Genomic DNA, 11,384 nt, shown 5'->3' on the forward strand with positions numbered 1-11,384 from the left:
ATTCATGCAAAATATATGCCAGGATTTGGTGTTTTTCATGTTTTAATTGGTTATGGTTCATAGTTTGATATGATTTTATATTATTTTTAATTTTTGATTGGGAGACACCCAGAGTTGATCGAAAGACGGGCAGCTTTATAAATGTAATAAATAATTAAATAAGCAAACAAATAAATAAATTCTGTAGAAGAGCAAAATGCCTCATTGATTGGTCAATGTATTGTGTATATGTATCTATATGTCTGTTTGTGTGTTTGTAATTTGATATAACAATCATCTATCAAAATATTATAAAAAGGTAACCTTCATAAAGCAGTCTAATATCACTGATGGCACTCTTAAACCAGACATTTTAAACAAAGTCTTCCTCAGTGCTGTGAATCTTCTGGATAATTTGTAGTAGTTTTTTACTTAAAACAAAAATAGTTACATAAAAAAACCCCACCTTATAATGCAGAGTTTAAACATCCACAAATTCAATATCATTTCGAAACAAACATGAAAGGTAAAATCACCCTGTTGTTAGACTTAGTGGTGGGATTCAGCCAGTCTTGTTAAATAAGGGAAAACTTAAGGAATTAGTGTGGGTTTATAGATGATTTACATATCCATGGACTGAACCATGGATATGTAGGATGCCTACTGGAGTACAAGGGAATAAAAGAGAACACACATAGAGTAAGTTTTGTGTCTAGGAGATATCTGAACTACTTACAGAAAGTTGAGACAAATCCCATTAAGGAGATAAAACATTGATATGTCTCAATGTTCTTTTGTTTTTAGAAATGATTGCCTTCATTATCTTGCCAATTCTTGCTGCAGTGCTGCAACAGTCTTCTGGAAGTGTAAGTTTAATAATTTTGTATCACATATAGCAGATTTAATATATACAGTACATAACTTTCTCCTCTTGCAATTAATCATTCATTAAACTGCCTATTATATGTTGGATTGCTCCATATGTGTCCTGAGCGGTAGAAATAACCTTGAGGAACAAGAGGAAGAGATGTAGCTGAGACAACAGTCAGTTAAATCTGAATCTAGCGCGTAAATATAATTTGAGAAAGCTTCTCAGACAAGACCACTCTTAGCTCTCAATAAGAAGAAGGCTGGAAAATGCATTCAGACTTTCAAGACTCTTGCTGTAACACTGTAACTGTCATGCTTCCGATTAATGAAACACTTCAAAGAACTTCCAGGCATTGTTTATCCTAAAAAGTCTTTTTTATTCATGTGACGAAATGTCGGCATGGCATGAAGAGAGGATGCTAAGATCTGAAATCTCCACACACACCCCCAGCAGTTATTTTCGCTAACATTTTCCCTCCCTTATTTTGCTGTCATGATTCACGTTCTCCAATTAGTTTGAAGGGCAAAGGTTCTCTTCCATTTGCAACTCATACATTCTTCCTTCTCCCCTCCCAGCGTCTTCTGAGTTAACTCTAAAAATACCACACAGCTCTGCATATTTTGTCAGAGCAAGAACATCCAATGTTAGCAGCTTTGACATCAACCTTGTAATCAAATGGAATTAGATTCATTACTATGGTTTCTTGGTCTGGTCGGTGAAGCTTGGTCAGTCTAACTGTTCATTTTAATTCATAAATATATTACAGGGCTGAACACACAAAGCAAAACACAATCATGCTGAACAGGGCAGTCAAATATAATTAAAGCTGACAGATTTAATGAAAAGAATAATTTTAATTCCTGTGGTCTATAATAGAACTCAAGTCCCAATCTGCTGGAATAGCTCCCCCACAACTGAGATTTTAGGGATCCCTACCCTTTTAAGCCTTCGGGGAGGGCAGTGAAGACTTGGTTTTGTCCCCCTCCCCAAGTGTAGGGCTAGGATGGGGGTTCAATGAGGCTGCTTGGTCTGACATTTGGTGGGTAGGATGGCTCTCTTTTTATTCCTGTTGTGAGCCACTTAGGATCATTATATAGACATCCATATAAGTTCTTGATATAAATCCGTAAATACCATTGCAGTATTCCCTTGAAGAACAGATTATGGGGAAATGATTAATTTATTTTAACTTGGTTCTGTGATCCCCTTTTCCTATCTTATGGCTAGTCTCTTTTCAAATACAAAGACAAATAGGGCCACTGTTTGATAGCTGGGGATCAGAAGAAAGTTGCATGGAGTAGAATGGTGACAGAAGGCGATAAGGCAAAGTCATTCACTGAGTCCTGAGACCACTAGTTGCCTGTTCTGTTTAAAGTCATACAATTTTAATTGTTTTTATTTTATTTTGCTTGCTATCTTAAGGTTGATTTTGATTCTGAGTCACCCAGGAAACCAGAAATACAAAACGAGATTGTTGACTTGCACAATTCTTTAAGGAGATCTGTGAATCCAACTGCTAGCAACATGCTAAAAATGGTAAACTAAATGTAATTGTATTCATCAGAGAGTTTGGAAGTTTAATTTTCTTTCTAGTATAAAAATTATGTGATTTACCAAATAGGATAAGAGAACATACCTACTATTTATTGACTGAGTGATTCTCTTTTTGGCCCATATGCATTTAGGTGCATCTGTATTTATATTTGAATCTGTCAGTTATAATATCACTCAGAGAAATATACAATGAAAAAAAAGATCATGAAAACATATAATCAAAGTAGGAAATTGAGAGGAAATTAAGAGGGTCTTCGGCAATATCAAGTATAGGAGCATTCAACATACGCTCATTAGAGAACTCCATCTTAATCAGAATTTTAACACTGCTGGTCAGAAGGAAACATTAATGGCATTCATCAGGGTGCAACATGGGCTGCTTGCACTTGGTGTCAAAAAGGGTGGGGAGGAAGCCATACACTCCCACTCCAACTATTCAAAGGATGTTTTAGTGAATATTGCTGTAACTTCTGAGTTCTTAACTACCAGAGTTGAAGGAAGCCAAAAGGTAGTAAAAAAGGAGCAAATATTTTCTGCAATTTTAAATTATGCCTCTTTCATTGATTGATTGTTGCTGTTGATTTCTATTCTGTTCAGGAATGGTATCCTGAAGCTGCTGCTAATGCAGAACGTTGGGCATACAGATGTATTGAGAGTCACAGTCCACATGATTCAAGAATTCTTGGTAAGTCGATCTAAAAGTATAGTATAGCTATAGCTGGTTAGAGGATTAATAGTATATTTCACATTAAATAGCACTTACAATCAATCTTATTCATCAGTATTAGCAGCAAGAGTAATACCTATGAATCACTCTATAGTTGCCACTCCCATGTAGATAATTAGAATAGAATAGAATAGAATAGAATAGAATAGAATAGAATAGAATAGAATAGAATAGAATAGAATAGAATAGAATATTGAGTTGGAAGGGACCTTGGAGGTCTTCTAGTCCAACCCCCTGCTCAAGCAGGAGAACCTACGCCATCTCAGACAAGTGACTATCCAGTCTCTTCTTAAAAATCTCCAGTGATGGAGCGCCCACGATTTCTGAAGGCAAGCTGATCCACTGATTAATTGTCCTCACTGTTAGGAAGTTTCTCCTTAATTCCAGGTTGCTTCTCTCTTTGATCAGTTTCCAACCATTACTTCTTGTCCTTCCCTCTGGTGCTTTGGAGAATAATTTTACCCCTCATATTTGTGGCAGCCTCTCAAATACTGGAATACTACTATCATATCACCCCTATTTCTTCTTTTCTTTTTTTCTTTTCTAATTGGGAGGTAGAAGAATTGAGAAGGTAATAATTTTCTTAATTTTCCTTCCTACCCCCCCCCCCGTGAGTTTGCAGGAGAAATGGTATTTGAACAGTGATTTCTTTCATTTTTTAAATATTATATATTACTACATTTATAGCCCACCTTCCCCCCATGATGTTAAAGATATTATCCTCACCACAGCTGTTTCTGATGGTAGATGCTGAGCCCAAAGATGTTCAGAGATTTCCATGGTCAAGTGGAGAATTAAACCTTAATCTCCCTAATCTCAATACCACACTATGTAGTAACATATAATTTCCTCCCAAATAAAATATATTATTTCATGTTCATCAGAAAACAAATGATTATCAATTTGCACAATTAAAGGTTCTGGAAAAGCACTACAGAAAAAAAAAATCTGGGTGCAAAATGTTCATTTCCTTGCCAATAGTTTAGCAAGACAAATGCGTCAGTGCTTCTGGAGAGATAAGAAATGCTCAGTTATCTCCTTTTTGCTGTCCTTCGCTTCTTTCAAAACATGTATTTACCTGTGGTTTTTTGCTGTTGCTTTTTTTTTTTAACTCTCCCCACTTTTAGGAGGAATAAACTGTGGTGAAAATATATATAAGTCATCTGTTCCTATGAAATGGACTGAAATTATTCACGCTTGGCATGGTGAAAACAAAGATTTCAAGTATGGCATTGGAGCAGACCCACCAAATGCTGTAACTGGCCATTTCACTCAGGTAGTACTTTTTCATATCTTTCTCATTTCTATGTTCACAGGTATAAACCCACAAAAATGAATAAGATTAAAAAAGTAGACTCCCTTGAATCAAGTTCAAGTCCTTGGCTGATCCTGAATCACTGAGCTAAGCCAGGCCTGGCTGCTGCACAGGAAAGCCATGACTTGAAGGTAGACTGGAAAATTGAGAAAACACCCCACAAAAAGATAATAGCAAAATATGTGTGGTGCTGTGGCCATGAAAACCAAGCAACTGTGTCCTTACAATCACTAAGTAATTCCATAAACATGAGCATCTTGGCTAAGAGCCATAGTCCCAATGCATGTTAAGGAAAGGGAAAACTAGACTAGGTTAAAGTGTTGTACTGTTTTGTTTTTTAAGTTCTGATATAGTGTAAATGAAGGATTGCAAACATACTAAATGTGTTATTTGTTATTCACATCTAGTGCCTCAGATCTTGGCTTTCATGCAGCTAGGAAGGAAGAACTAACTTGCTGGTAATAGCAAGTTACTCGGCTTGCTTTGGATGTGATGGGGCACTTTAGAAAGACATGGTCTATAAAGTTCAGGATGGAGCATTTTCATATTTTACATTTTAAATACATGCATTTAAAGCACAGAGGATGAAGCCTCATTTGTTCTAATATTTATTTGCTTCTGAAACTATAGAAATGAACACACTTTTTAACTCAGAGGAAAAAAAAGATTGGAAATGTTCATTGTACACTCATTGTTATTGTGATATCCCACTTCACTGGCTAGGAGCAGACAATTATATATAGTACATTTTCTTACATCCCTTATGCAATTTTCTTTACATGCCCCCATACAATCCGAATGTTTATTATCAATATTAAGCTACTAGCATGTTAACCTGTGTGCATATTTTTGTATCTACAGATAGTTTGGCGCAAAAGTTACCGTGTTGGTTGTGCTGCTGCCTATTGTCCTTCATCGGAATACAGCTACTTCTATGTTTGTCAGTACTGCCCAGCGTATGTATCAACTATGATTTCTTTATTTGTCACATTTACAGCAAGTCTAATTAGAATGATTCTGATTGCCCTGGAAAAGAAAACAATGGGCTTAAATCAAATGTTGTTTATTATCTTACACTCAAACAAAATATAAAGCAGGGTATGATAAAAAGAACAAAATAAATGCGAGTGTAGCAGTAAAATATGGCTACCCCTAGATAGACGTATATGTTAGCTAACTGCAATATGTTTTGCATGCTAATAATGCAAGTTTAGCCATCGTATGTGAGTTTTTGGAGAGGGCATTTGTTCAGTGTAAGATATTGAAGATGAAAGATATCAAGACTCCAAGGATTACCTGAAATAGGGGTTCCAACAAAGAATTTCTAAGAATTCTAAGCAATGGGCCTGAAGCATATGGACAAATCCTTTCTATGTAGGTGATTTTTCTAAATCTGCCTTTGAAGTTGGCTGATGGTAGAATATGAAATTGAAGCAATGAAAAATCTCCCAGATCATTTACTGACCTTGCCACTTTGAAAGAATATAATTTCCTATCCTCAAAAGTAATTTACTATGTTCCACTTGTGCTTCCACAAGAAGAATCCTTTTTGCTAAGAATGAACATGGCCTCATCCTGTCCCAAAGCCAGTGATGCTCTAGGATAGAATCCAAAATGGCACAGATTTTCTTCAATAGTCTTCTCTAGTTGCTGTGGGCTGAAATGTTATCTAATAAAAAAAGTTTGAACTGCTAGTTGTCATGATGGGAAAAAAAAAGGATGAAATAGGCATTGTGACAGTACAATGCAAATCCCATCCTTTTTTTCTTGTGCCCAGATTAGACACAACATGTTAAGCCACAAGGTTGTGCTCTAACATCACTGTTCCTTCCTGCAGATGCTTTTAGCAAGCAATAGAATCAAAAATACTTAAATTTTCATAAGATTGGCTGACATGCACAGTTATATTTCAGGAATATATCTTCCAATTATTTAACTGTATTGTTTCTGTACTGGGTTATGAATAGATTTAAATCAAAACTGACTTTGGAATTTTTAAATTTAGTAATAGTAGTAAAGTTGGAAGGGACCTTGGAGGTCATCTAGTCCAACCCCCTGCTCGGGCAGGAAACCCTACACCATTTCGGACAAATGGCTGTCCAGTCTCTTCTTAAAAACTTCCAGTGTTGGAGCATTTACTGCTTCTGGAGGCAAGCTGTTACACTGATTAATTGTTCTCACTGTCATGAAGTTTCTCCTTAGTTCTAGGTTGCTTCTCTCCTTGATGAGTTTCCACCCGTTGCTTCTTGTCCTGCCTTCAGGTGCTTTGGAAAATAGCTTAATTCCCTCTTCTTTATGGCAGCCCCTGAGATATTGGAATACTGCTATCATGTCCCCCCTTGTCCTTCTCTTCGTTAAACTAGACATACCCAATTCTCGCAAATTACCACAATTTGGACTAGCAACTCGGTCATTAAGCCAAGTGGTCCCAAAGGGGAATCTTGACTGTGTTACAGTGTCGATCTTACTTTCCTTTACTTTTACAGACCTGCAAAGTTGTAAAATCAAAGATTGACCGCAACGTTAATTTTTTGTTGCCATCAAAATTTTGCTATCTAAGTCAATCACTGAATGAAGACTACCTATATAATTCTGCAGACAATTTCCCTTCTGTGTTGGTCATGATGTGGTAGGATGTTATGATATTGCTTGGATATCTGTTTTTAATATAATACTGTTTCTTTAATTCGTGAAGCTGAACAGAGTCATTCTGGAATGGAGTAGCCAAGAAACTCTTTCAATTCATGTATCCATCCAGAAAATAAAAAAAAATAGAAAGCTGTGGATGAATAGATATTTTCTTTCTCCTTCTAGACCTGGATGTAACCCAAGTATTGAATGCAGCCCCCAGAACACCAAATTACTATTTTTGATATGAGTAAAGGGACAAATTATTTACTACATGGACATATACAATATACAATATTAGATTTTACTTATTTTAATTTCCTTAATTTTTCATTGTTTTGTATTCATTTTGCTTACTTTTTCATCCATCTTATTCTTTTTAACTTGAGTGGCAATTCCAGGAACGGAACTGGAAATCTTCAATCTGCAATCACATGTTTGTCACATGATCTCTCTCCAACTATGGGCAATACATGGGAAATAACCTGCAGAGAGACAGCATGGATGATAGGCATAGAAGGCAGACTTGCATCCTCAAGCTATCATGGCATATGATTGGCAGGAAAGGGGGAAATCCTTTCTGTATTGGTTAGAGAGAATTGAGAAAGATAGAGAGATGGGAGAAGGAGAATGTTTCGGAGGAGAAATGAAAGAGGGGAAGAAGGAAGACATTAGGAGGAAGTCAGAGTTTCCCTCAATTCTTTCTCTAACAAGCCAGAAAAATCCTTTTTTGCTCTCTCACAAAACTTGACAGGGTTTACTCCCTTTTGGAGAAGACTTCAGAAGTCAGGTCTTCCCCTCTGATGGTAGTGCTGTCTGCTCTCTCAAAACTGGAAACTCAAACCAGAGAAACCAAGACAACACAACCAAAGTCAATTATCTATTGAAATGGCATGGGTGTTTCATCAATCACAAATGGAACAGTAATAATGTATGGCACCTTTCTGTTCATCTTCTTCATTCCAGAGGAAACATCATAGGTAAAACTGCTACTCCATAGACATCAGGACCACCTTGTGAGGATTGTCCTTCGGCTTGTGACGATGGACTATGCAGTAAGTTTTTTTAAAGTCAATTATTAAACCAACATTTTTAAAGGTCATGTCATGTCAGCAAAGAACAGATTTCATATGAGGAGCTAATCATCTCTAGGTAGAATAACAGGTTTAATGGAAGATAGCCAACTATCCAGTAAGATAGGCCTAGGCAAGACATCTGGATCACCACATACATGAAGCATGCTATCGTGGGATAACCAGACATCCAGAATTGCCTCAATGGTGCTTCTATATGCTCCCACACTAGTGGTTGATGAGCCCAGATAATTGAATCAGGGAAGACAAGGACGATATCAATCCATTTCAGCTTAGGAAGAACTTAAAATCCATACCAGCTTTTTGTTGGATTTTGTTCAGGACTATTGATGAAAGTAATAATTCAGCAGCTGCATATAATTATTCTAACATATACTCTAAAATAATTACTCTAAGTACTATTTTCATTTTTAAAAATCTTCAGCTTTGAATCCACCCCTTAAGAAAAAAAATAAGTTTGATGTTGAGCTCTAAAACAATGCATAAAATTGTAAAAGAGTCCCTAGCAAGTTGTACTTTTGGTGATGTCTCATTTTTATTTACATTTTTCTCTTTTTAAATTTTTCAGCAAATCCTTGCACACGAGTAGATAGATACGCGAACTGCGAAAGTTTGGTCCAACAAATTGGCTGCCAGAATGAACAGATACAGTCAGACTGCTCTGCTACTTGCTTCTGCTAAAATAAAATAATATAGTGGGCTTCCCATTCAATATTTTTTATTTTTGCCGGAAATATCTTAAAATCATGGCATCTTTTAGTATCAGCAAATTCTTACTTGACATTTGATTTCATATACTTTGCATGAATGTCCTATGAATGCCTAAGGGAAACATCAGCAGGAGTAGAGGCTAGGGATGAAAACTGTAAGTTCAAAGGGTCACAGGAAAAATCACAAGCCTACGTAGCATCAAAAAAGGTTGATTAAAAGAAAATACTGAAGGCCTGAAAATAACATTACCAAAATTCTTTGCACTACAACTATACCACAAGGATTTCTTAAATGCTTATATTAAAACTAATCTAGATAAATGTAATAAATAATTAAATAAGCAAACAAATAAATAAATTCTGTAGAAGAGCAAAATGCCTCATTGATTGGTCAATGTATTGTGTATATGTATCTATATGTCTCTGTGTTTGCAATTTAATATAACAATCATCTATCAAAATATTATAAAAAGGTAACCTTCATAAAGCAGTCTAATATCCCTGATGGCACTCTTAAACCAGACATTTTAAACAAAGTCTTCCTCAGTGCTGTGAATCTTCTGGATAATTTGTAGTAGTTTTCTACTTAAAACAAAAATAGTTACATAAAAAAACCCACCTTGTAATGCAGAGTTTAAACATCACAAATTCAATATCATTTCGAAACAAACATGAAAGGTGTTAGACTTGGTGGTGGGATTCAGCCGGTTTGCACCAGTTCAGCAGAACCAGTAGCTAATGTTTTGTTGCCCAAACGCAGAATGGACTTCCGGAAGTGGCATCCACACAGAGAACCGGTTGTTCACATATTTGAATCCCACCACTGGTTAGACTCAACACCTAGTGACAGTGGAACTATGTCTATATGATTTGCTTGCCAATATATGGAAATGGCATTGTATTGCCACCTTCTATGTGTTTTTAATTTCCCAGTCTTGTTCAACCTAGCCCTAGAAGTTTTTCATGGCTTCCCATCCAACTACTAACCCAATCTGACTCTGCTTATCCATCTCAGGATTATTCCGTTTATGACTGAACTCTTTCTTCACTGAAAACAGAACTGCCAGTATGAAATTGCTCTGACACAAATCCATGGTGAGCGCATTCTTGAAGTACTAGATATAATTTTTATTAAAAAGGACATTACAGAACTTAAAAGATACAAAAAGCGTCAGCAAAACTCCTAAGACAGCGGTTCTCAACCTGTGAGTCGCGACCCCATTTGGGGTCGAACGACCATTTCACAGGGGTCGCCAAAGAATGCAGTCTGCCATTTTTTCCCTTTTCCTTAGCTGTGCTACTCCCTCTTACTCTATTGGCTTTTGAAAGCCAATATAATAGACTCTATTCAAGAGACTCTATTCTATTGGCTTTTGAAAGCCAATAGAATAGACTTTCTTGAATAGACTCTAATTCTATTGGCTTTCGAAAGCCAATAGGAATTGTCCAGACCTGGTCGTTAATGGCTGTCTCTGCACTGCTGAGTGCACCAAAAGACCCAGCCCGCAAACGTTGCACATGCAAGTTGTCTGCAGCAAAGGCAAGTTTGCAGGAACTTTTCACCCCTCCCTGCTGAGCAACTACGCCATCTCCTACTTGTAAGTAAAAGAGGACCAGGGGTGGGAGGTGGGGAGCAGCACTTAATTCTGCCCTGCCAAAAAAGTGGAGTCCATGTGCACTCCTGCCTCGTGCTCACCCGTGTCGGCCAGGCTCTCCATGTCGCGCTGCAGCATGGAGAGTGTTGGAATATTCATGAACAGGAAGAGTCATGTGGTAACTCAGTCAGCCAGTGGGAAGAAAGTGCTACTGAGTCTGTGCAAGAAGAGCATTGAGTTAGGAGCTGGATTTCCAGTCTCAAGGTTTTGTCTCTGCTCTGTCTCTGTAAGAAGACTTCATTGAGTTATGTTGCTGTAAAGAAGAATGGTATTGTAAATATTTTTATATAAATATAAAGTTATTTGAATCAGCTAAATGCAGTCAACTGTGAGAGCTTCTGATTTATTTTTCACCAATAGAGAATTAAAATTCTCTAACAGGTTATGGGCCCAGAGCTTACTAAAGACTGCATTGTAATTTAAAGCTGGAAGAAATTGCCTGTGTGTAGAAAGTATAAGAACAAGGCAGAATTAGCAAAATGGCTGCAATGGAATTTAAGGAAAGCTGTGTGCCTCGTTTAGGCCAGAAGAATTACATTGTGTGGGCTGCAAAAATGGAATGGTTGCTGAAAGCTAAAGAGCTGTGGTATATTGTTGAAAATCTACCACAAGTGTTTGCAGCAGTTGATCAGAAAAGCCATGATCGAGCAATTGCTTATCTCATCTTGAATTTAGATGATGATCAATTTCTAAATGTTGCAAATTTAAAGACTGCAAAGGAGATATGGTTGAAATTGAGAGCTGTGCACATGAATGTTTCTGCTTGCAACATAGTGCAATTCTCAAGAAAACTTTACAGAGCCTGTTTGCAACCAGGTGAATCTGTGGAACAGCATTTCAATAAAATGCAA

General features: G+C 36.9%; 1 protein-coding gene across 1 annotated transcript; it reads left to right on the forward strand.

The window, feature by feature from the left end:
* The first annotated feature begins 691 nt into the window (after positions 1 to 691).
* LOC120310278 (cysteine-rich venom protein piscivorin-like) lies at positions 692 to 9,254 on the forward strand. Its single transcript, XM_039348532.1, has 7 exons — positions 692 to 845; positions 2,273 to 2,386; positions 3,002 to 3,089; positions 4,259 to 4,407; positions 5,308 to 5,402; positions 8,041 to 8,129; positions 8,737 to 9,254. The coding sequence occupies exons 1-6, from the start codon at positions 786 to 788 to the stop codon at positions 8,072 to 8,074; spliced, it is 540 nt and encodes a 179-aa protein (XP_039204466.1). The 5' UTR covers positions 692 to 785; the 3' UTR covers positions 8,075 to 8,129; positions 8,737 to 9,254.
* The last annotated feature ends 2,130 nt before the right edge of the window (positions 9,255 to 11,384 follow it).

This window comes from Crotalus tigris, unplaced genomic scaffold (assembly GCF_016545835.1).
Source record: "Crotalus tigris isolate CLP2741 ecotype Arizona unplaced genomic scaffold, ASM1654583v1 scf7180000018156.160129, whole genome shotgun sequence".
Classification (NCBI taxonomy): domain Eukaryota; kingdom Metazoa; phylum Chordata; class Lepidosauria; order Squamata; family Viperidae; genus Crotalus; species Crotalus tigris.

What these genes read in the sequence shown, in the direction of transcription:
- LOC120310278 (XM_039348532.1), top strand. Translation starts at nt 786, where the DNA reads ATGATTGCCTTCATTATCTTGCCAATTCTTGCTGCAGTGCTGCAACAG. An exon ending in TGCAACAGTCTTCTGGAAGT is followed by an intron (nt 846 to 2,272) that starts GTAAGTTTAATA and finishes TGCTATCTTAAG; the next exon opens with GTTGATTTTGATTCTGAGTC. An exon ending in TAACTGGCCATTTCACTCAG is followed by an intron (nt 4,408 to 5,307) that starts GTAGTACTTTTT and finishes TTGTATCTACAG; the next exon opens with ATAGTTTGGCGCAAAAGTTA.